At 34.0% G+C, this 25545-nt stretch overlaps 1 protein-coding gene across 20 annotated transcripts in view; it reads right to left on the bottom strand.

Annotated features, from left to right (window-relative positions):
- CCDC91 (coiled-coil domain containing 91) overlaps positions 1–25545 on the bottom strand; it is a 381398-nt gene that overhangs the window by 313829 nt on the left and 42024 nt on the right. For 6 of the 20 annotated variants that reach the window (XM_015065246.3, XM_053226090.1, XM_015065240.3 and 3 more), the window contains one exon: positions 18224–18287. The exons of 13 other annotated variants lie outside the window; for them this stretch is intronic. In XM_015065246.3, the coding sequence (XP_014920732.1) occupies positions 18224–18287 (64 nt within the window). Of the gene's footprint in view, positions 1–18223; positions 18288–25545 lie in introns of those variants that run through there. One more of the 20 variants, XM_053226083.1, reaches the window with a different exon arrangement.

Here is a 25545-nt window from a genome sequence, read left to right as displayed (position 1 = left end):
ATTAATCATTAAAAGTAAAAATAAGGGGGCACCTGGGTGGCTCAGTCAGTTAAGCATCTGACTTCAGCTCAGGTCATAATCTCATGACTCATGAGTTCAAGCCCCACATTGGGATCTGTGCTGACAGCTCAGAACCTGCAACCTGCTTCGGATTTTGTCTCTCTCTCTCTCTCTCTCTCTCTCTCTCTCTCTGCCCCTCCCCTGCTCTTTCTCTCTCCTCTCTCTCTCTCAAAAATAAAAAACATTTAAAAAGAAAAAAAATTTTAAAGTAAAAATAAGTTCTATAAAAAGCCTACAATTATATCACAATATTAAGGCATAAAAGGAAACACTATACAAGAAAAAATAGAGAAAAATATTATACAACAACACAGTAAAAACAGTGTTGACATTATCAGGTGCAGAAGATCACAAATTTAATGCTCTCTCCAATAAGAAAGTGTTTCACTTCTTTTATGGTTTCAAATGCTCTCATTTACATTTTTTTTCTGTTTATAGTGAAGTCCCATTTATCTGGATAGATATATTTACTAATCACATCTACCTGGAACATGGTTATTCTGATACAATATCCACAAAACTCTTCTGGATAGACAAGAGTGAAATTATAAACTTAGTGTTCAAATACTTTATTCATAAATAGCTTTAAACCCCTGTTAAGAATGTGTTTTTTCTTCTATTAGATCTAATTAAAGGCCCCCAGTGCTTCCCTGACCTCATTTGTAACTCCCCCTAACCTACTCTGTTCTAGCTACATGGCCTCCCTGTCATATCCCTGCCCTAAAGCATCTGGTATTGTTGTTGTTATTGTTATTATTATTATTACTACTTTTGTTTTTTTATAAAATCAGCTTATGGAAACCCACCACCAAGCATAAACTAAAGATCCTAACAATAAATTACATGTAACCCTTCCTTAGGACACAATTCTCAATTTATTTTTCATCATTCCCCTGCTTTCAAATTAATAAAGTTTTATCTCATCTGTAACTACTACCAAAAAGTATACTATTTTTATTTTGGCTATTTTTAAAGGGTATCCCATGACATATAAATTTGGCAGACAACTTTTTCACATATTATGTCACCAGTATTATTTCAGCTACCATTCATTTTTTAACTACCATAATATACCACAGTTTATTCGGTCACTTTCCAGTCAGTAGACATTTGAGTGTCTACTTTGTTATTGAGAACAGAACTGCTATGAACATTCTCCAAGACATCTACTTTTGTATATACACAGTATTTCTCTTGGGTATATGCCTACAAGTAAAATCACTGGGTTGTAAAGTTTGTCTAAATTTAACCTCACGGGATCATGAAAAACTATTTTCCAAATGGTTGCAGAAATTGTAGTTGTGGAGTAATGTATAAAAGTTCTGTGAATCCTCCCCCTTTCCAACACTTGGTTTTAAATGGTATCTCACTGTGTATACCTAATTTGATTTCCCCAATTATTAATGAAGTTGAAATCTCTTCATGATTATTTACCATATACTCTTTTGTGAAATACCTATTTTGTGAAATAGCTTTTTTGTCTGTGACTTTTGATTTATACAACTTTTAAAAAATATTCTTGATATTAATCGTCAGCTTTGTATATTGCAAATATCCTCCATTTTATAACTTATTTTTTCACTTCCTTGAAGGTAGCTTTTGATGAACAAAAATTCTTAGTATGTTAACTCTATTAATTTATTCTTTTATAACTTTGCAATTTTTAGCCTTTGTTTTTAAATCCTTTACTATCCTTAGGTCTAAAAGATATACACCTATAGTTTCTACAAAGTTAATATTTTATTTTTGACACGTACTTAAACAATCTGCAATTTAACTTTTATATATGGTGGATGCAGACATCCATTTTTTTTGTCAATTTCATTTATTAAATAGTAACTTCTTTCCTCACTAATCTGATATTCCATCATTATCAGATACCAAAGCTCCATAAATAAGTGGATTTGTTTCTGGATGTAGAATTATTTCAGTAGAAATGAAGACTTTGATATTCAGCCATTCTGCCCATGAACATGGTATATATTACAACTCAAATATACAGTGATTAAGTCTTTTTTAATGTCTACTAATAGAGTAGTACAATTTTCCCTAAAGAAGTCTTATATGTCTTTGCTGTTTATTACTAGATATTGATATCCCATGACACTATTTTAACATCCTTTTAAAGTATGTTTGCTAACTGTCACTGTTACAAAAAATGCAATTACTTTCTGTATACTAGTCTGTCTATATATATTCATCTTTGGAAAACTCTTACATCCAATAATTTACCTATATTCTTTTGACTTTACATGTAAGTGATCATACTGACTCCAGATAATACTTTCATTTCTTCCTTTCCAAATTTAACACCTCTAATTACTTTTTCCTATCTTAAAGCATTGGTTATGTCCTCCAACACAAGAGGCAAGGTGATTATATTTTCCAAAGATAGGGACAAAAACATCTCGCAACTCACATATTCTTCTAAGACTAGAACATTCATACTTCTCCCAATGATGTGTAGAGTCTCTGTCCTTCCCCTTGAATCTATGTAGATAATTACAACTTCCACAACCAATACACAACACCAGAACTAACACTGTATAACTTCCCCAGATAGTGCATAAAAATGCACTGCATTTCTGCTCTAGTACTGTTTGCACTTAGAACCTAGCTGCCATGATGTGAAAAAGGCCAAACCACACCATCTGGACAGACCACATAGAGAAGCCATATGTAAATTTTCCAACTGACTGCCTGAGTCCCCAAACTACCAACTGATATCAAATCACCAGATATATGAACATACTTCCAGATGATCCCATCCCCTAGTCATCGTCTAGTGTTCAAGTCATACCACTGATGTATTACCAAGGGTGGATCAGTAACAAGCCTTCTTAGTCTGACTCTCAGAACCCATGAGCATAATAGCTGTTTTATGTCATTAAGTTTAACAGGACTTGTTACGTAGCAATAACAACTAGAATGGGTGATAGATGGGTGGCAACCATGCCTATATCATTCCTGTTTTTAAAGGAAATGTTTTTAATATTTCCCCACTTTAAAAGCTATGTGCTGATGACTTTTTAATTATCCCAGTGGATTAAAGAATTTCCCTATTTTCCTAATTACTAAGCATTCTTACCATGAATTTACATTGATTATCAAATTTTTGTTATCTATTGAAGTTATCATGATTTTTCTCTTTTTAATCTACTGTCATCATTTACGTTTATGGATCATATAATAGTAAACCATTCTTGTATACCTGAAATAAACCCAACATGGCAATAGTGTCTCCCTTCTCTTACAAAGTTGGTTTCAATGTGCTAATATCTTATTTGAGATTTCTGCATCTACAGTCATGAGAAAATTTTCATATTTTAAAAGGTTTATTTATTTTGAGAGAGAGGCAGAGAATGAGAGAATCTCAAGCAGACTCCGCACTCAGCACAGAGCCAATGTGGGGCTAGATCTCACAACTGTGAGATCATGACCTGAACCAAAATCAAGAGTCAGATGTTTAACTGACTAAGCCACCCAGTTGCCCCTGTAATTTTCATTTCTTGTAATGTCTTCATCTGTTTTAGAAATCAGGGTTATGGAGGGCTTTCAGAACTAGCTGGTGCAATACCCCTCTTCTATTAATTAAAATGATTGCAACAGATTGGAATAATGTATTTCTTAAAATTTTGGTAGAAACTTGCTTAGCAAACATCTGGGCCTGTTGCTTTCTTTGTGGGAAGATTCTATTTCTTATAATTATAGGATGATTCAGACTTTTAATTTCTCTCTCAATATTTTTCTAGAAATGTGACTAAGTTTAAAAAAAAACAGTTGACATATAGTTGCTAAGAATATTGTCATTATATTGTTTTTTACTGTGCTAAAATAAACATAAAATTTATTATCTTAACCATTTTAATTGTACAGTTCAGTACACTGTATAGCTTATACAATGCATAAAGAACATTCATACTGTTGTGCAATCACCACCATCCATCTCCAAAACACTTTTCATCTCACAAAACTGAAACTCTGCATGTTAAACAATAACTCCACATTCCCCTCCTCCCCAACCCCTGACAACCATTCCTCTACTTTCTGTCTCTATGACTCCTCTAAGTATCTCACATAATTGGAATAATATAGTATTTGCCTTGCTGTGACGGGTTATTTCACACAGCACAATGTCCTTAAAAGTTCTTCCATATTGTTGCACATGACAGAAATTCCTTCCTTTCTAAGGCTGAATAATAGTTTAATGTATACCACATTTTGTTTATCCATTCACCTCTCAATAGATATTTGGGTTGTTTCCATGTTTTAGCTATCATGAAAAATACTGCTATTAACATTGGTGTACTAATACCTGTTTAAGAACCTGCTTTTAATTCTTTTGGGTATTTCCCTTCAAGTGGAATTGCTGGATCACATGGTAATTCTAGTTTTACTTTTGAGGAACTACTGTACCATTTTACACAACAGCTGTGCCATTTTGCATTCCCAGTAACAGCACACAAGGGTTCCAATTTCTCTATATCCTCATCAACACTTACTATTTCTTCTTTATTGGATAGGGTTTTTTTTTTTTATTTTTTTAAATGTTTTTGTTTATTTTTGAGACAGAGAGAGACAGAGCATGAGCAGGGGGGAGACAGAGACAGAGCATGAGCAGATAGAGAGAGAGAGGGAGACACAGAATCCGAAGCAGGCTCCAGGCTCTGAGCTGTCGGCATAGAGCCTGATGCGGGGCTCGAACTCATGGACTATGAGATCATGACCTGAGCCAAAGTCAGACACTTAACTGACTGAGCCACCCAGGTGCCACTCATTATAGTTTTGATTTGTATTTCCCTAATGCAAATTAATGATTTTGACTATCTTTTCATAAGTTCATTTGCATACCTTCTTTGCAAAAATGTCTATTCAAATCCTTCACCCATTTTTTAATCTGGTGCTTTGTTTTCAGTTGTTGAGTTTTAGAAGCCCTCTATATATCCTGGATATTAATCCTTTATTTGCAAATATTTCCTATTTTTTAGGTTAACTTTTTACTGGTGACAGTTTATACCTGTTGATGCACAAACTTTTAAATATTTTCATCAAGTCTAATTTGTTTTTTTTTTCTTGCTTATGCAAGACACCTTACTGTCATATCCAAGACACCATTGTTAAATCCAATGTCAAAGTTTTGCCCTCTATTTTTTTTAAACTTTTTTAGTTTTAGGTCTTACACTAGATCAAGGGTCCATTAGGAATTAATTTGTGTATATACTATTAGTAAAGATTCCAACTTCATTCTGTTGCATGTGGATATCTACTTTTCCCAGAACTACTTGTTGAAAACACTCTCTTTTGTCCATTAAATGATCTTGGTACCTCTACCAAAAATCATTTCACCATATATGGGAAGGTTTATTTCTGGGCTTTCTATTCTATTCCACAGATTTATATACCTGTCTTTATCCAGTACCACGCTATTTTGATTGCTTAGTTTATAGTAAGTTTTTAAATTAAAAAATGTGAGTCATCCAGCTTTGTTCTATTTTTCAGGTTTATTTTGGCTATTCAGCGTCCCTTGAGATTCCATATAAATTTTAGGATGGTTTATCTATTTGTGCAAAAAAATATCACTGGGATTTTGATAAAGATTGCATTAAATCTGTACATCATTTAGGATTAGTATTGACATGTTAAGAATCTTAAATTTTCCAATCCATGAACATGGGATGCCTTTCCATTTATTTATGTCGTCTTTCTTTCAGAAATGTTTTATAGTTTTAATTGTATAAGCCTTCAATCCTTAGTTAACTCCTAAGTAAGTATCTTATTCCTTTTTGGTGCTACTGTAAATTGAACTGTTTTCTTAATTTCCTTTTCAGATTGTTCATTGTTACTGTATAGAAATGCAACTGGTTTTTGTGTATTGACTCTGTATCCAGCTGCTTCACTGAATTCATTTATTAGTTCCAACAATTTGTGTGTGTGTGTGTGTAATTTCAGGGTTTTCCACATATAATATCATATCATCTGTGAACAAAAACAATTTTACTTCTTCCTTTTGATTAACATGCCTTTTATTTCTCATTAACTTTTTAATCTCTGATTTAGCCATGACTATATGTCTTTTTTAGTTTAAATATACTAAGTTCTATGTATGTACACAAAGTGTATTATTCAGATCTGCATCCTTGATTTTTTCTTTACCTTTATCGATGGTCAATTAAAATTTTTCACTATAATAGTACCACTTTCTCTCTACATAACTACCCATTTTTTGCTGTATATTTGATGCTATATTTTCTTTATAAAGTTAACTTTTTACCATTATAAAATGACCAAGCCCTAACATGATTTTTAAGTTGATTTTGGATAATATTAATACAAGTAGCCAGCTTTTTTTTTTTAATGCTTTAAGACTGCATGGACTATCCTTTCTACCTAGAATACTCTTTCCTCAGACAACTATTTGCCTTTCTTACCTCTCCCAGGTCTTGGTTCGAGTATCATTTCCACTGAAACTATCCAATGTTAAATGATAAAACCTTCCCCTCAGCATTCCTGATTCCTCCTTCCTTGCACAGCACTCACCACTTTTTCTCATATTTACTGAATTATAATTATTGTTTGCCTCCCACATACACGGTAAACAGAACCTCCACAAGAACAAGAATTGTTACCAGTTTGGTCACCAATTTATCTCCAGCACCTAGAAGTAACTGGCATAGAGGTGGTGCTCAATGTATTTTTGTTGAATAAATAAGATTCTCAACCTCAAAGATCACCAGGGAAATGTAAATTTTAAAACAATGGAATGCTACTGCTACTTCATAGCCACTGAACACAAAAAAAGTTAAAAGTACACAATAACAATCCAAATGTCCACCATGAAGCTCTCCACTACATACCCAAAAGAAACACATGGTAAAAATCCCATGTGCATATGAAAAGAATGTATATTCTGAAACTACTGGGTACAGTGGTCTACAAATGTAGCGGTCTACAAATGTCACCTAGGTCACATTGGTGAAAGTGTTCAAGTTTTTTATACCTCTTCTCTCTACTTGTAACAAATAGTAAGAGAGAAAAACTTCAACTACCATTGCAAATATGTCTTTTTGTCCTACACAATCACTTTTTCCTTCATGTATTTTGAAGCTCTGTTATTAGGTGCATATGTATTTAAGATTTTTAACATTTAAAGGAAACCCTATGCAGATTTCTTAAGTTACTTCTATGCAACTCCCTCTCCAGTACCCTGCCTGCAAATTCCGACTGCATCAGTTGGAATTCTAACCTCTGTTTCCTTTACCCTAGTTGGTATCCATTGCTTAGGTCAGGGAAAACTTCCTATGCCTCCTATTTCTCAAGGACCATAGCCCTGTGCTGTCTCTTGTTGAATGCCTAAAAATAGTTGCTTCATTATCTTGTCCAGTATTATAGTCATTTGAAGTAAGATGATAATCCAAGGTGTGCTGTTTCGAAGGGGCACATGCACCCCAAGTTTATAGCAGCACTATCAACAATAGCCAAAGTATTGAAAGAGCCCAAATGTCCATCGTGGATGAATGGATAAAGAAGATGTGGTATATATACATACAATGGACTATTACTCCACAATCGAAGAGAATGAAATCCTTCCATTTGCAACTATGTGGGTGGAACTAGAGGGTATTATGCTAAGCGAAATTAGTCAGAGAAAGACAAAGATCATATGACTTCACCCATGTATGGAATTTAAGATACAAAACAGATTAACATATGGGAAGAGAAGCAAAAATGATATAAAAACAGGAAGGGGGACAAAACATAAGAGACTTTTTTTAATTTTTTTCTAATGTTTATTTATTTTTGAGAGAGACACAGAATATGAACAGGTGAGGGGCAGAGAGAGAGGGAGACACAGAATCCGAAGCAGGTACCAGGCTCTGAGCTGTCAACACAGAGCCCGACACAGGGCTCAAACCCACAAGCTGTGAGATCATGACCTGAGCCAAAGTCAGAAGCTTAACTGACTGAGCTACCCAGGCACCTCAAGAGACTCTTAAATATAGAGAACAAACTGAGGGTTACTGAAGGGGTTATGGGTGGGGGGTTGGGCTAAATAGGTAAGAGAAATTAAGGAAGGCACTTGGGATGACCACTGGGTGTTATACATAGGAGATAAATCACTGCAATCTACTCCTGAAATCATTATTGCACTATATGTTAACTAACTTGGATGTAATTAAAAATTTAAAAAGTAAAAATACAGTAAGATGGTAATCCAATCTGTATTACGCCATCATGACCAAATCCAGAGGTTCTTTATTTTTGTATTTCTATTGTTCAGACTGTTTTCCTATTGTTATAATAAATATATTTTTTTGCCAATATGTGTATGTATACACACACACACACACACACACACAGATGCATACAGAGAGAGAGAGACACAGAGACAGAGAGAATTATTTTTTTTTAAATGTGGTAAAATGTTAACATTAGGGAAATCTGGGTGAAGAGTATACAGGAATTATTTGGACTATGTGTAACTTTTCCATATGTCTGAAATCATTTCAAAAAAAGAAAAGAAAAGGAAATACAATGCCATAATAAAAGCTACAGACTAGGAAAAAATATCTACAAACCACGTATCTGCTGACAAAGGACTCAAGTCCACATAAAGAACTCTCAAAACTCAATGGTAAAACAAAACAAAACAAAACAAAATCCAATTAGAAAATGGATAAATGGATAAAATATAAACATTTCACCAAAGAGGATACACACAGAGAATGACAATTAAGCAAATTATAAGACATTCAGTATCACTAGTTATTAGAGTAATGTAAATTAAGAAAATAGTGCAATATCACTACACACCTATTAGAACGGTTAAATAAAAAGCAGTGACAATACCAAATGATGGCAAAAATGTAGAGAAAAAATCTTTCAAACACTGATGGTGCAAATATAAAATGGTACAGCCACTCTGAAAAATGTATTTGTCAGTTACTTTAAAAGTTAAACAATACTTACCATAAGATCTAGCAATAGACCTTCTGGGGATTTTCTCAGAAAAAGGAAAACTTAACATCCACACAAATATCTGTACATAATTGTTCATAGCTTTATTTTTAATAGCCAAAAACTGGAAACAACCAAAATGTCCTAAAATAATAAACAAACTGTGCCACATCCACACCACTGAAGTATTAGTCGGCATTAAAAAGGAAAAAAAAAAAAAAAAAGAAAAAGGAAAAAAAAAAAAAAGAAAAAGGAAAAAAAAAAAACTATCAAAACACACAATGAGTTGAATGGATGTCAAAGGCATTATACTGAGTGAAAAAAAAGCCAATCTCAAAAGGTCACATACTGTTAATTCCATTTATATAACAATCTCAGAATGACAAAGTTGTAAATATGGAGAACAAATGAGTGGTTTCTAGAAGTTAAAGAATGATGGAGAGGGAGGGAGTAGGAGTGACTATAAAAGGGTAGTACAAAGGAGATCTTATTGATGATGGAACAGTTCTGTATTTTGATGTAGTAATGGTTACACAAATGTACAGATGCAATAAAATGACACAAAACTATACACACACATTGTTATCAATATCAGTTTCCTGGTTTTGATATTGTACTGTAGTTACACGAAATGAAACCACTTGGGAAACTGGAAGGTAAGTAATAAGCAGGACTTCTCTGTATTAACTTTGCAAATTCTCATAAATCTATAGTTATTTTAAAATAAAAAGGTTTTTACTTATACATACATACATTTAAAAAGTATGTAAAATGAAACTTAAATATTTCTCTTTTAAAATGTTTCGAGGGGCACCTGGCTGGCTCAGTTGGCTGAGCATTTGATTTCAGCTCAGGTCATGGATCTTGTGGTTCTTGAGTTCAAGCCCCACAATGGGATCCCTGCTTTCAGCCTGTCAGCACGGAACCCGCTTCGGATCTTCCATCCCCCTCTCTCTGCCCCTCCCCATTTGTTCTCTCCCAAAAATAAATGAACATTTTTTTTTAAAGCATTTAAAATGTTTTGGCTTACAATGCATTTTCCTTTGAATTAGTTTGTCAATTTATTACATATCTGCCTTAGTTTCATAATGCATTAATTTAGTATATTTTAGAAACCCTAACATCAATGACCTGAAGAAAAAGAGGTATGTCCAATTTATGGTATAAATACAATTTATGTCACTCTTCTTTATAGAGGGTGACAACAATTATAAGACAAACAAGGAAAGGAAGGAGAAAGGAAGAAATAAATGACTCAAGAGACAAATAAATCAACAAAGCTAGACCAAGAAATGATCCAGATGACAAGAACTTAAAAAAAAAAAAGCAACTGTGCATAATATAAGAATATAATGCAAAGTTAGAAAACATATGTAAATGGATATCAACAGACAGATGGAAACTACCAAAAAAAAAAAAAAAAAAGAAAAATGTAAATGCTCATAATTAAAAACACACTATCAGAGTGGGAAATTCGTTTTGGGCTTATCATGACTCTACAGAATAAGGAGAAAAAAATCAGTAAATCAAAAGAAATTACCCAAATTAAAATACATACAAACACACAGTGACATTAAGCTTATAAATGTAATTTTATACTGTCACTCATGGTATCTATATTATATATAAAAGAATACAACCAAACAGAAACACTCTTCTGTATCTATATTATATATAAAAGAATACAACCAAACAGAAACACTCTTCCACAGAAAACTGCCTCTACCTAATATATATTTATATAAAATAAGGGAAATAAGTTAATGACTACAAAAAATATTAATTTCTATGAATTATGTAACAGAATAAAAGTACAGAAGAAATTTAATGAGTCATAACTAATAACAATGTTTTAAAAGTCACTGGAAATACCACTCTGCCTAAAGAGAAGGATCTCTTAAAATTATAGTGGATTTAACATCTGAAAGTAATTCTTCTTGACACCATCAGGAAAACAGGTGCCAGCACCAATCACAAGGAAAGGAAGAGTATTTCCATTCCTGCTTTATTCAAAAAATAATTCAACAACATTATTAATTACATTCATTTGACAGAAAATCAACTTTCTTTGACCTAGATATTCTCAGATCTAACAAAACATAACACATGCTCAAATGTTGGCTGATCTTAATAAAAGTGTATTATTTCGAAGAGCAAAGTACAACAAAGCCTAATAAAATAAATTATTTCTAATGACCATTTTAGATATTCTTCCCTGAGTCTTCATTGATCATCAAAAAAGACCAGTGTGTCACTGAAATGAAATGATACTCAGAAGATCTGATTTTCCTTTATCATTAGAGATGATAAAGGATACTATATTTAAAATCAACAGTAAATTTTACCAACATATGTACATAAATGACACTACTTCTAGCATTAGTAACAAAGAAGAAAACAGTTACTTGCAACCATTAAATTTATTTTAAAATGACCCAGTCCACTTAAAACCAACTCACGCTGTTGTCTAAAATGTCTTTTACCAGGACACCAAATGGGATTTGCATCCTGCCAAAAGATTAAAACTCAAATTCATATGTTACTGTACTTTCTTTTCCTCCTTTTTTTTTTTTAATGCTATGAAGCACTATAACTCAAACTGAATGGTAGAACAGGAGCTGAACTGATAAATTAGAACTTAACTGATAAATTAGAACTGATAAATTAGCCATTACTATAATGATGTTGCTGCCAGCATTCTACCCTTCATCAGTTTTACTCTCTCCATATGTTTCGTATTCATTTATAATTTGAATCAGTTAAATATAGACCCATGTGTTCTTCCACAGACTTCAATGCTGACATCCACCAGAAATATTCTCAGGCCTTTAAAAATAAAAATGTCATCAATTGTATACACCATTTAAGCCTGTATCAGATTTAAAATGGCCAATCTATGGCATGCCTTGAATGAGGTCCATGATGGCTTTGACTACTAGTATGTGACAGAAATGACACTGTACCATTTTCTAGGCTTAGACCTTAAGAAATTGATGGCTTTCACTTCCTGTACTTTGGAAAACTTGCTCTGGATGATGCTTCTCCACAGAAGAAATTTTACTATCCTAAGACTACTATGTTGTAAAGTAACCCAAAATAGCCATGTGGAGAGACCACATCAAGAGAAAAACACCTAATGAATCTCCCACTCTTCCAGAAATGGCAGCCTCAGTGCTAGAGGACACAACAGTACACAGCCATCAAAATCCTTCCCAAATTCCCGACCCACAAAATTGTGAGCAAAATAAAATAGTTGTTTAAGCAACTAAGTTTTGGGAGTTCTGTGCTGAACGACAGATAACAAACCAAAACTACAATTTAATTTTATGTACAAATAAACTCACTATGACAATAGAGAAGACAGCAGACTACCTGTTTATAGTATAATAATGAAACTTTTAGAGACTTTTAAATTATCAACTTAGTATCTACAGTACAAATTTCTTTGTCTTCCATTAAGTAACTCATAAATTAATCATGAAAGAAACATATATGCCCCAATGCTTTTGATTCTTACTGTGTCAAAAGCATGACCCTATACCTATCCTCCCATGAGTTGACTACACACTAGTAAGAATCAGTTGTTTTGCTCTAAACATATTTAATCCAATTTATTTGCTAATATAATTATATGATTAAATATTTTAAAATCTATAAGAACTGGAAGTCATCATTTCCCTGAGTAAGTTGAACATTTCATAACAATTTGATAAAGTCTAGTTGCTTTTTAAAAAAATATTTTCAAGAAGTAAGACTAGAAAATTTAGAACAGTAACCACTGGGGCTATTTTTCAACTGTCTCATCATACCTAAAAGGAAAATGAAACTAGATATTGAAGATAATGGTGACAGATGTGATTTAAGAAAGGCCATGATTAATTTCATCAGGAGACCTATGTTCATAGAAAAGATGTGCGCTTAATATCAAAACACTGGGTTATAAATATATACTATGTTTTAAGGTATATACATAACATTTTTATGACTAACCACTCTAGCCAAAAAAAAATTTTATAAGCAATATCCAATCGAGTTGGATAAAGGAGATTGTAATATAAGCTCTTTTTGTTCTTTAAATATTTATTTATTTTTGAGAAAAAGACAGAGACAGAGTGCAAGCAGGGAGGGGCAGAGAGAGAGGGAGACACAATCTAAAGCAGGCTCCAGGCTCTGAGCTGTCAGCACAGAGCGATACAGGGCTCAAACTCAGGAGCCTTCAAGCCCTGTGATCATGACCTGAGCTGAAGTTGGCCACTTAACCAACTGAGCCACCCAGGCACCCCTATGCTTTTTTTCTTTTTTCCCTATGTTCTTTTTAGAAAACGTTGTGTTTTTTTTTTTTTTTAATTAAGAAATAAGGATGAAGTTTCAGTTTTGCAAGATGAAAACAGATCTGTGGACAGATGGTGGTGATGATAACACCACGTGATTACACTTAATGCCACTGAACTGTATACTTTAAAATGGTGAAGTAAATTTTATGTTATGTGTCAGACTAAAGCAACAGACTTAATAATAAAAAAAAAAATCAAAAACATGTTGGGTGACAAGCCAGTCACCAAGAGTACATATTGTGTAATTCCATTTATATGAAGTTCAATAACAGGTAAAACTAACCTATGTAAAAGAAATCAGAAGAGTGGATCAGAGGATGGGATAAAATGGTCTATAGAGAGAGCATAAGGTCAACGAAAGAACTTTCTGGGAAAATGGAAATATTTCCTATCTTGATTGGAGTATATAGTACACAGTTATATATATGTCAAACACAATGAATTCTACACCCCCTATCTGTACATTTCACAATATATGCAAATTCCACATTCGTTTTTTAAATGGGGAGGTGGGGAGCAGAAAAAGACTGAAGAAGTTAGTCTACAAATTAATTCATGAGAATTATCCTCTGAAACAATATATGTAATGGTATTTTTTAGCCACCAGAATTATTAACCAGAACAGCTTATTGAAAGGTAAAATGCCAGCTGGTAACAGAGAAGGATACGCTACAATTTCTGACTCGTCAACTATAACGGTTTTAAAGGTAAATAAAACATCACCATCTTGATTACTTAAACTAAAACAAGATACCTAGAAGGACTAAAAGACTTTTAACTTCCCTCAGACTAGCCCTGTTTTCCCATCTGCCTAATCCTCATCCCCTCCAATTCAAGCCAATCCAATTTAACTCAACTGCCCGCTACACTTATCTGTGTAAATTATGTGAGGAGCTAAGTGTAACAGAATACAAAGATGAATATATAGTAAACTCAATCCTCAAGGCATTTATAATCAAATAGATGGCACTGCACAAGTAGGTAATAACTACAAGGAAAGACTTTGTGGTACCTGCCATATTCCAGTTGAAACCCTGTCCACTTCAGACCACTAATTTGAAAGGTGAATTTTTTTTTTTTAAGGAAAGGCAAACAGCAACGAGTGGTTCATGCTGCACATTTATCCCCTACTCCTCCCTTTTTATTACCAGTGAAGGAAAAATCCCGTAGTATCTCTGCTTCCAAGACATTTGAGAATGCAAATACAAAGGGTTTCCTGTAGTCTTTACAAGATAGAAAAGTACTGCGTGTTATACGAAGTGATGAATCACTAAACACTACACCTGAAACCGATTTTACCATATATGTTAACTAATTAGAATTTAAATAAAAACTTGAAATCAAGAAAACAAAATAAAGTTCATGGCTACAATTCTGAGTGGATGAGTAAAACTATTCACCATATTTCTAATAAAAGATACTCAGTTTGACTCAAACCATTGACCATCAATGTTCCTGGCAATATATGAGTCATCAGATTTTAGACTTTTCTGGAGTGAATTATTCTGCTTTAAAAACCGAAACTCTAAAATTAGAATTATGAAGTGACAGAAAACATCACAATCTGAATTCTACTTACACAAAACCACACAGTTTTCTATGCCAAATTCCTAATTTACAGCTGGGAAAATCACCATTGAAGATAGCCGAGCCTAAATCAGATTCACTCAACATAAAACCAGATGTAGACCTCAAATTACATGTGACATCTCCAGCCACTCATATAAATAAGAATAATGCAAGCTGAAAGACCATAAATTCACCTAGACCCTTGTACACCGGCCACTCTACTAGCAGCACAATATTCCTTTCCTAAAATTCTCAAATAAATTAGAAGAAAAGAAGAAAACATATATATCTTCATTTAAGTATAATTATAAATGTGAAACTAATTTCAATTCTTCTAGGACAATTTCTTGAAGCAAAACAAGATATTCTAGATTTTGAAATACACCTGTCATTTTAAAAATATAAAGAAAAAACCCACCAGACTTTTAGGATACCAAGTCTTACACGTCACCTCAGAACTCCTCCCCAAACAACGTGTCATAAGTGGACAGAAACAAACTGTACAAGATATTTCTTTAGTTGTTTGCTTCATCAGCTATTGATTTCCCCACCATAAATTAACAAAACCAATGTAACTCGACAGGAGTCTGCCTGTAAGTATAAAATCCCTTTATATTATTTGGCTTCAAAAGTTTGTACCCTATGGAAAATCCATTTGAAATTTTACCTGGCATGTACATGCTAAAATATTTTGTTTGTCATTTGAAGCCACACCAGATTCCAACCCACAGAGACAAGATTTCCAATTTATTTCTCACAACCCACTATTCAAAACCCAAACTTACAATACAGAAAGGCATTGCTAAAATTCTGTAGTAGTAGTAGTAGTAGTAGTAGTAAAGCCAATTAATTACCATAGATCTCTATTTTTAGGGAATTTCTTAAAGCTTCTAAAATCCATAATATATAGCATTTCAATATCTAAATTAAGTACTTAGTACCTAATTAAGTACTTAGCCACTTAAGTGGCTTAGTCAGTTGAGTGTCTGACTCTTGATCCCAGGGTCATGGGATCGAGCCCCACATCAGGCTCTATGCTGAGCATGGAGCCTGCTTGAAATTCTTTGTCTCTTCCTCTGACCCTCTCCCCTGCTCTCATGAGCACTCACGTTCTCTCTAAAATAAAGTAAATAAATTTAAAAAAAATAAAAATATACTCAAATATATGAGGCTCACCTTGGAACTCTAACGTAAGAGTTCTTTCTAGGTTAGAAATCAAACCTAACTTAGCTCAAGCACTATAAATAGAACAAATAATAACATGATTTCTTAAAAAGAACATGGTATCAAATACAATTATTGTACAGTTTATCAAAAGTATACATCAGGGGCGCCTGGGTGGCTCGGTCGGTTAAGCGTCCAACTTTGGCTCAGGTCATGATCTCACGGTCCATGGGTTCGAGCCCACGTCGGGCTCTGTGCTGACAGCTCAGAGCCTGGAGCCTGTTTCAGATTCTGTGTCTCCCTCTCTCTGTGACCCTCCCCCGTTCATGCTCTGTCTCTCTCTGTCTCAAAAATAAATAAACGTTAAAAAAAAAAAAGTATACATCATATTAATTTATAGAAATTAGACTCTCCTGCTTCCTTATAGACACCTATTCCATGTGATTTCAAAAATTAAGCTTGTTGGGGTGCCTGGGTGGCTCAGTCAGGTAAGAGACAGATTCTTGATTTCAGCTCAGGTCACGATTTCAGTTTCATGAGTTTGAGCCCTACATAGGACTCTACGCACCGACCACGTGAAGCCTGCTTGGGATTCTCCCTCTCTCCCTCTCTCTTCCCCTCTCCCACTCATGCTCTCTCTGTCTCTCTTAAAATAAATAAATAAACTAAAAAAAATTAAGATTGTTACAAAACATCACATAGTGCTGATATGCTACAAACTGCATCATTTCAGAAACATCAAAATCTGGTATCCAGTTTTTCCCATAATGGTAAATACCACCAATGAAACAATATTATGTCCACCCACCACTATTCAAAATGCAAACCATGCAGCTGCAACCGTCATATTGGATCAAAGTTTTTAATACTACCAAAAAACAATAGGCAAAACTATCACTCAAAATATTTGGAAGATGAAACAATATGAGTTAAAGTTTTCTCCGTTACACAGAGACATCTGAAAACTCTTTTTGTTTTAACTTAAAAAAATGCTTCCTAAAATACACTGGTCAATTTCCCTGTCTTAGAAAATAAAGTACAGAGAATCATCACATTACACGTATCCTTTACACATGAATGGCTGTTCAGGGAGTAGAATGGATATATTCGAAGAATGAACTAAGACTTTCATTTTCTCTTTCCACCTTTCACCCTCACCACTACCATGTACTGTTGAAATAATACATGTTGTTAAAGACTTATTTCAGAGAAGAATGAAGAGATATTGAAAAAAACTACAAAAGTTTAGCCTTCATAAAAAGTCAACAAAGAAACAATAGCTATCTTCAAATGTATTAAAACAGAACTCTTAGATAACAAAATGAAAACCCCTTGTACTATAAGGCACACATAGTAAGTGGCATCTCTTAATTTTGCCAACCCAACACCCTTCCCTCCAAGCTTCTCCTAGCCATAACGGTGGGCAATTTGCTCAAACTGAACTAAATAAAATAACACAATTAATAATTAGTCCTAAGGATAGGAAACTATAGCTCAATCAATCAATCTTTCCTTGGGATGTTTCCAACTAGATATAGAAGGGAGAAAGTCCCTTCCCTTTCTGTTCACAAAACTCTCTTTATCTACTAAGTTATGAACTCCACCACCTTATCTTACTTCCTCAGCATGTACGTTCAGTCCCACTTTAAAAATTTTGCCTAAGCTATTACCTGGAATGCTCTTCTTCATGATATTTACAGAGCTAGTTATTTCTTTTGATTCAGATCTCAGCTTTAACATTCCCTCTGGACAAAGGCTTTCTTAAGCAGTCACTTAATCACTGTCACATCATCTTACTTTAATTCTCTACATAGCACTTATCACTTAAATATACTTCTTTTTAATACTCATTGCCGTATCTTCAATACCTTGAATAGTGCCTGGCACAGACTACACTCTCCATTCGGAATCTGTTCAATAAACAAATGAAAGCTGTAAAGGCTCAAGCCCAAAGCTAGCAACCATGGCCGTAGCCCCAGAGAGAAGCTGGTCTGAAAGAGTGAAGCAATTAAGAAGAAAAACAAAGCAAATCTCCTGAAGGCATATGAATCTTTTCAGTCATCCCAAAGACCAGCTCCAACCCTACCCATAACAGAGTCTGATTACGTAGATCAGACGTCTTTAAGATGGTGTGCACATACCACCCTGAGGAGGAGCAGGAGACAAGCAAGACGATCCATCAGAATGTGAGAAGAAATACTCCATCTAAAATAAAATACACGTATTTTATATTATCTTTGGCGAAGTACTATATTTGTGTCTGTTTTATAATGTACGTATGGCTATAATCATACACACATGCATACACACACACACAATAAGTAGATAAACACACCAATATTGGACGTATACCTGATACCTGATAGAGGTAAATAATCAAAAAAGTCTGGAGAATATCAATGTCAAACTTGTTTTTCTTAGGCTGGAGTGTTTCAGGTTTATTTCATTTCTAACCAAGAGATTTTTGAAACGTACTTAAAACATATTTGGTGCTCAAATATTTGCACAATGCTGAATGCTCAGACTAATGATGGCTCCAGAGAACAGACAAATGAAAGCCAAAAGCAAAGAGATTTAAAATCTACATAAAATTAAAATTCTAAAATTTAGACCCGGCTAAAAGTAATCACCACCTCTCCAATTATAAATGTGCCACTACAGGGTGGGTTCAAGTAGAAGCCTGCTGACCATTAATAAAGGATACTTAGACATGATTTCAGCACTTGCAAGGCAGTCTATGTAACAAATTTAACTGAGTGATATTAAATGCTGGCAATGTAATGACAAATTAAGTTTACTCCTTTCCCCTTGGAGGTCACAATTTAACAAAGACAAACTTGCAAACATATATATAGTATACGTTAGATATCTATACACATGGTATAGTGACAGGAATAGGAAAAGGTGATGATTAACTCTGCATGGTGGGAATATTTAAGTTGAATATTGAGATATGCAAAAGCCACTTTTTCCTGTTAGTCAAGAAAGATAAAAACACTTCTGACAAAGGAACATGTGAGAAAGGACAGGTATAAAAAGTACATAGTATGGCAAACCCAAAATACGAGTAATATGAAACTGTTGAATGACAAGGTGTCCATGGCAGAAGAATATCTACAAATGAAGCTGCTGGATAAGTAGGTAGGAGCCAAATTGTGAAAGGTCATTCTAAGGAGTTGGAGCCATAAAACAATAAAAATAACTATCTTGTACAGTGTACTACTTTGTATCAGACACATACCTAAACTCTTTAGATACGCTACCACTTTTAATCCTCAGAAGATGTCTATCATTATCTATCTACACTTTCTAAAAAAGAAAACTTAGGCTAGAGAAAGACCAAGTAATTTGCCTAAAATCACAGTTAAATTAGAGTCAAGAGACAGAACTCAGTGAAGGATTCTGAGAAGGGATGTAAGTATTCTGAATAAGTGACATGTATTTTAGAAAAAGGTCTATGAAGCAATGTGGATTAAGGGGTGGAAGTAATAGGTTAGTTTTAGGGAAATGAAAGACATAAATATAATCCAAATAAGAGCTACTAATGGGGGTTGTAAAAGGGAAAGGAAAACTAAAGGATTCCACTGGTTTCTAGCTTGAGAAAGCAGGTAGAAAAGAAAGTTTAGGTAGGACAATGAGGCATAAAATGAAAAAGATGAGGTATAAAATGATTAGTATGAGTCTAGGCAATATGGTCACATTTAAAGTTTCAAAACAAAAACAAAAACAAAAACAAAAGCCAGTGGAATACAGTCCAATAGGGAGTTACAATCTATAAAACACCAGACCAGTACTACTCAAAACTGTCAAGGTCATCAAAAGCAAGTTAAGTTTAAAAAATCATCATAGCCAAGAAGAACCTAAGTATACATAACAACTAAATGTAATATGATATCCTGCTTTATGGGAATCTGGAATAGAGAAAAGAAGGTAGATAAAAACTATGGAAATCTGAAAAAAGTCATGTACTTTAATTAGTAATTGTGTATAAACATTGGTTCATTAATTTTAACAAATGTACCATACTAATATATCAATAATAGGAAAAACTGTGAGTGGGGTATATAAGAACTCTCTGTACTGAGTTCACAATTTTTTATAAATCTAAAATTATTCTAAACAATAAAAGGGTTTTTTTTTAATTAGGCCAAAAACAACAACAACAACAACAACAACAACAACAACATAGAAAACCATTACTACTCAAGGGATAGGTCGAATAAAGTAAGTTAGTAAAAGAAATTTAAAAGAGATGATCATGAATATACAAAGACAGAATGATGCCCTAGAAATAATAAGGAAAAACTGTACAAGAATAGAAACAGGCATAATAGAGGTCAAAGAAGATAAGGAATGAACAGAAACTACTGGATTTAGGGAGTCAGTGGTTTAAAAGGAAAAGTTCAGTGGAGCTAAAAGATGAAAGGTAAACCACAATGGGTTATGATGCCTACAGAGCCCTGATTTTATAATTCTCTCAGTCACAAATCTCTTCAGAGATTCTTCTAGTTTCAAATCTATTGAAAGTCTCCCCTATTCCTTGAATTCACATCAATTTAGTAGCCAAAATCTCTTACTGAATCATCTTTCACAGTGTAAAATAAAGTATTAGGAGATGCATCAGATAGCATACTTTTTATCCAGAAGTAACAGAAATTCCAAAAGCAAACGAGCTTAAACAATAAGGAAATGTATAACCATTGTCAAATATAAGAGGAAGCACACAGATACAGCAGGCTCTAAGCACTACAAGTCAAAGCTTCAGGAACTCTCTGTAAACTCCCCTGGCTGAGTGCCTGTGTGGAGCTTTACCAACAGGCTGGAAACAAAGTGATCAAGATATTCTGAGATTGTGATCTGCCCATCTTTGAACCTGCCACTAGCAAAGAAAGGGAATTTCCATGTTTCACTTAGACTCTCAATCCTGGATCGAGGAAAGAAGACCCCTTTTTCTGACTCATGTGAAGAAGGGTTAGATGCCTGAAGAAAATAGGTTCAGTTAGAAAGACAGGAAAGAAATAATGCTAAATAGGCTATCAATAAATGCTAAATAGGAAGTTCTTATTTGCATGTTTTCATAGCTTTGGAAAATTTTAAAAATTACTTTAATACAATGAAGAATAGGCTTAAACCAAATGATAACCTCAAAGACTATACTGTTTATACAGGACAAGAGGAAAATGTGGTATGAATTTGTAAGCTTTCATCACTCAAACTTATATCACAAAAATAAAATGTATTAGAGTATTTTAAAACCAGAATGTTATCACATTTTACGCTAAATTGTTATTTTATTAGGAATAAGATAGTAAGAGATTCCAAGGGAGTGGAAAGAGCACTGGATGTGGGGTCAGGGCTCTAGGCGCTTAGACCTAATGCTTCCATTAAATTGCAGATTATCTCAGTCATGGAAACTATCTAGATTTCAGTTTCGTCCTCTGTTAAATCAGAAAATTCAGAGAAGGGGTTCTTCAGGTTTTCTTTCTGTTTACTTCCTAATTATAAATAGTATTCACTTAATAACTAAAAAATTTATGTGGACTATTTAACATTGTAATTCTGGGCTAGCCAAATCCTAAAGACACCTTTCATGTCTACAAGCTGAGACACAAAAGCTTCACTTTGAAAAACTTCACTACAAAACTTCATTTTCATGAAAACCCTCACTGTGGCCAGAAATATAAATAGCATGATGTTACAACTTTCTGAAATAACTCAAGAATTTAATTCAATTTCTCTTTAAAACCAAATTCATTATTAAAAGGTTGCAGCATACCTACAGAAGCAAACCCTCACTGCTGGACAGGAGAACGGAAAATGACAAAAACTCAACCACTTTGAAATTCAATTAAAGACAAGATTTCTAACCACTAAGCCTAAATGAGGAAGAAGATGAAAAGCAAAACACAATAAGAAAGCTGGAATTCAAGTCATAAACAGAAAGGGAAATTTCTATATAGAGTATGAAAGAAGGGGTGGAAACAACCCAAAGTAAAACCAGCCTATAGGCCTAGAAGAAATTAAATCTATATATCTCATGAACTTCTCTTAAAGACTATTAATTTACACAAAATTGATAGAAATAATTTACAAAATCAGGTTGGTGACAGAAACAGGAGAGGAAACCATTACTCTGCCCTTTGGGAATTTCAAATTAATGGATTTTGGCAAACCAGACACAAATCATATGGGATGACTGGATAAAACCTTATGATTTTAGCCAAATGTATTATGACCTGGAGTTGGTTCTTCTCAAGATTATTAATAATGAAAAATACTTACATGGGATACACATGATTGCCAGGAAAAAAAAAATGCTCTTCTTTGAAAGTTTTTAAAACAACAAACTACCCACAGAAACCACATGGGCACAAAATGAAACAAATCTGGTCACTGATTTGTGGAGCATTTAAGCACTCCCCAAGTGAAAAACTCAGCTTTAGGCTCTCTTTTTGGGACGAGCAGAACATCCATGAAAATACCTGACTTGTAGATACCAAGGAAACAATACAGACATACCTCTGCTGGCCTGAGTTTCAAGAAAAACAATTTTCTCCAAGAACCTGATGGTTTTAAGAGACTATTTAACTTGTTTTAAAAAGACATATCTTTTCCTCATGGTAAGAATCTAAAAAAAACCCAGAAACTTGTACCCAATGTTTATAGCAGCACTTTCAACAATAGCCAAATTATGGAAAGAGCCTAAATGTCCATCAACTGATGAAAGAATAAAGAAATTGTGGTTTATATACACAATGGAATACTACATGGCAATGAGAAAGAATGAAATATGGCCTTTGTAGCAATGTGGATGGAACTGGAGAGTGTTATGCTAAGTGAAATAAGTCACACAGAGAAAGACAGATACCATATGTTTTCACTCTTATGTGGACCCCGAGAAACTTAACAAAAGACCATGGGGGAGGGGAAGGAAAGGAAAAAAAAAGTTAGAGAGGGAGGGAGCCAAACCATAAGAGACTCTTAAAAACTGAGAATAAACTGAGGGTGGATGGGGGGTGGGAGGGAGGGGAAAGTGGGTGATGGGCATTAAGGAGGGCACCTATTGGGATGAACACTGGGTGCTGTATAGAAACCAATTTGACAATAAATTTCATATAAAAAAAAACAGCAATAAATGCAAAAGGAAAAAATAAAGCCTAAAAACTCTTAAAATTAAATAAAAGAAAATGAACTCTCACTCAAAGTGCTTAACATTATAATATTAATAACCTACTGTAATTATCAATTTAAATACCAAAACTCCCTACTATCAGTAGCAGTATCATTAATACATGAGGATTACTCATCAATTTATCAAATTATATAATAATACCCTAGTGAAATGGTATACCAAAGAGGTGACTTTCAAAGGAGGAAAGAATAAATATAGAGGGAGAAATCTTGTCCAGGACACAAGCAAAAGAAAAAAGTAGATGAGTAACATAAAGTTGCACTGGAACACGAGAAGGTAGGCTGTGTACATTTAATAGGTAAAGTCTCAGAAAAAGGAGGCCAAATGAAACCAGAGTCAAACACAAGCTAGCACACAACAAAGTCTAGGGTAAAATGCAAAGGCTACATAAACATTTCATTTATGTATATAAATATCATATAGATACCAGATACATTAACTAAAATAGAAATTTTATCTTGACAGTCAGCATCACAAAAACATCTACCTATTTTAGTATTTATTTATTTTTGAAACAGAAAGCATGCGAGCCAGGGAGGGGCAGAGAGGGAGGGAGACGGAGAATCCTAAGTGGACCCTGTGCTGACAGCAGAGAGCCAAGGGTGGAGCTCGAACTCACAAATCAAAACACGAGATCATGACCTGAGCCAAGTCAGATGCTTAATTGACTGAGCCACCCAGGTGCCCCAACATCCACCTATTTTAAAAAGTGAATAAAAAAAAACCTTTTTTACCATGGCCTGTATCATATTGTCCCTATAAGGCATAAAAAGAACACAATATAGACCCAACAGCATGCAGAGCTACAAGTTTACATATATCTGCACACATACCCACTATGCTTTCCATTTCCCGACACAATGACATAAAAATTGGGGATTTTTCTCCTCTACTTTGGCTCTATATAAGGTGCTGACTTTTCCCTTGGATAGGCTGGCAAAGCACAGCTTGTCAAAGCTTGCATAACCTTGAAGAACACATATAATTTCCAGAAGAAATAAAGAAAGAATGGAAAAATAGATGAGTTTCCAAAAGAAATAATTTTAAATTGTACATATCTATAGTCCTCATCCTTTAGAGATGATGTTACTGGTGGTATTTGTTACCACATGCATGAATCCTAAAAAGCCAAAGCATTAGAGCCCTCCAAGGGCAACTGCAGCTATCTTATAAACTATAGTTTCAATACAGTGAAAAGGAGAATAATGCCAAGGATAGAGAGCACTGGGATTGTCACCTAGTCAGAAAGAATACAGATCTGGAGAAAGATCAGATTAGACTCATTTCAGAAAATGAGCAAGAAAACCCTGCAACTATACTCTATTCTCTATTAGGGAATCTCTAATTAACCAAACAGTATAAAACTTTTAGACTAAAATTCTTCACATTATACCAAAATGAGTGTGTGTTTTCTAAATATTATAATAATCTATTATGGATACAGAAATGAGAAATGTCTGTTTCTCAACGTTTACTAAGAGTGGGAAGTCATGTCTAAGATACAGGAAACTACCAAAAAATATAGTGCATATTCCTAGTGTGTAAATTTTACACAAAGACTTAAGGACAAGAAGACACTCTACTTTTTATAAAATACTTTATAAAATATAAAATATAATAAAAGATAAAAAGAGTGAACAGAAAAAATAAAACACATATTTCCTAACTATCACCAGCAGTTTACGCACAGACATCTTGAGTGCGACCCACTCCTACAGGATCAATTATCTTCTGTACTATAGTTACTTCAAAGGAAAAGTATGACAAAGGTTGAAAAACAGTTTAAACTACAGTATAGAGATACCATTCTACTTCCAATCAAAATGGAGACATGGGGACCAGACTTAACTTTCAACTAAACATAACTAGAAAACTGAACAAGATATATGGAACAGTGGGTTCTGGATATTCGACAACAGGCAGCATAGGATTGTAATACCTGAAAGAAAGCAAAAAAAGCAAAGCAAGCACTATAATTGCCCTGCTTACAACCTGGAGTCAGTTTACAAACTAGAAGACACAGTGGGGGAACCCAAGCAAAACTGAGCTAAGGAAACAGAGTTAAAAGTTTATAAGGCAAAAAGTTAAGTTTATAAGGCAACTAGAAATTCTAGTTGCATAGAAGTGAGAAAACTACACTGGGTAAGAATCTCAAAAAAGTCTGCTCAAGTCTTGGGATGAGTAAAACCCATACACAAGTGACAGAAAACTACAGAAGGCTAGGAAAAGACAAACAAAAGTGAGTAGATGGGACAACAGCTGGAGCTCACA

Source organism: Acinonyx jubatus, chromosome B4 (assembly GCF_027475565.1).
Source record: "Acinonyx jubatus isolate Ajub_Pintada_27869175 chromosome B4, VMU_Ajub_asm_v1.0, whole genome shotgun sequence".
In the NCBI taxonomy this organism is placed as follows: Eukaryota; Metazoa; Chordata; class Mammalia; order Carnivora; family Felidae; genus Acinonyx; species Acinonyx jubatus.
This window is presented reverse-complemented; position numbering and strand designations above follow the sequence as displayed.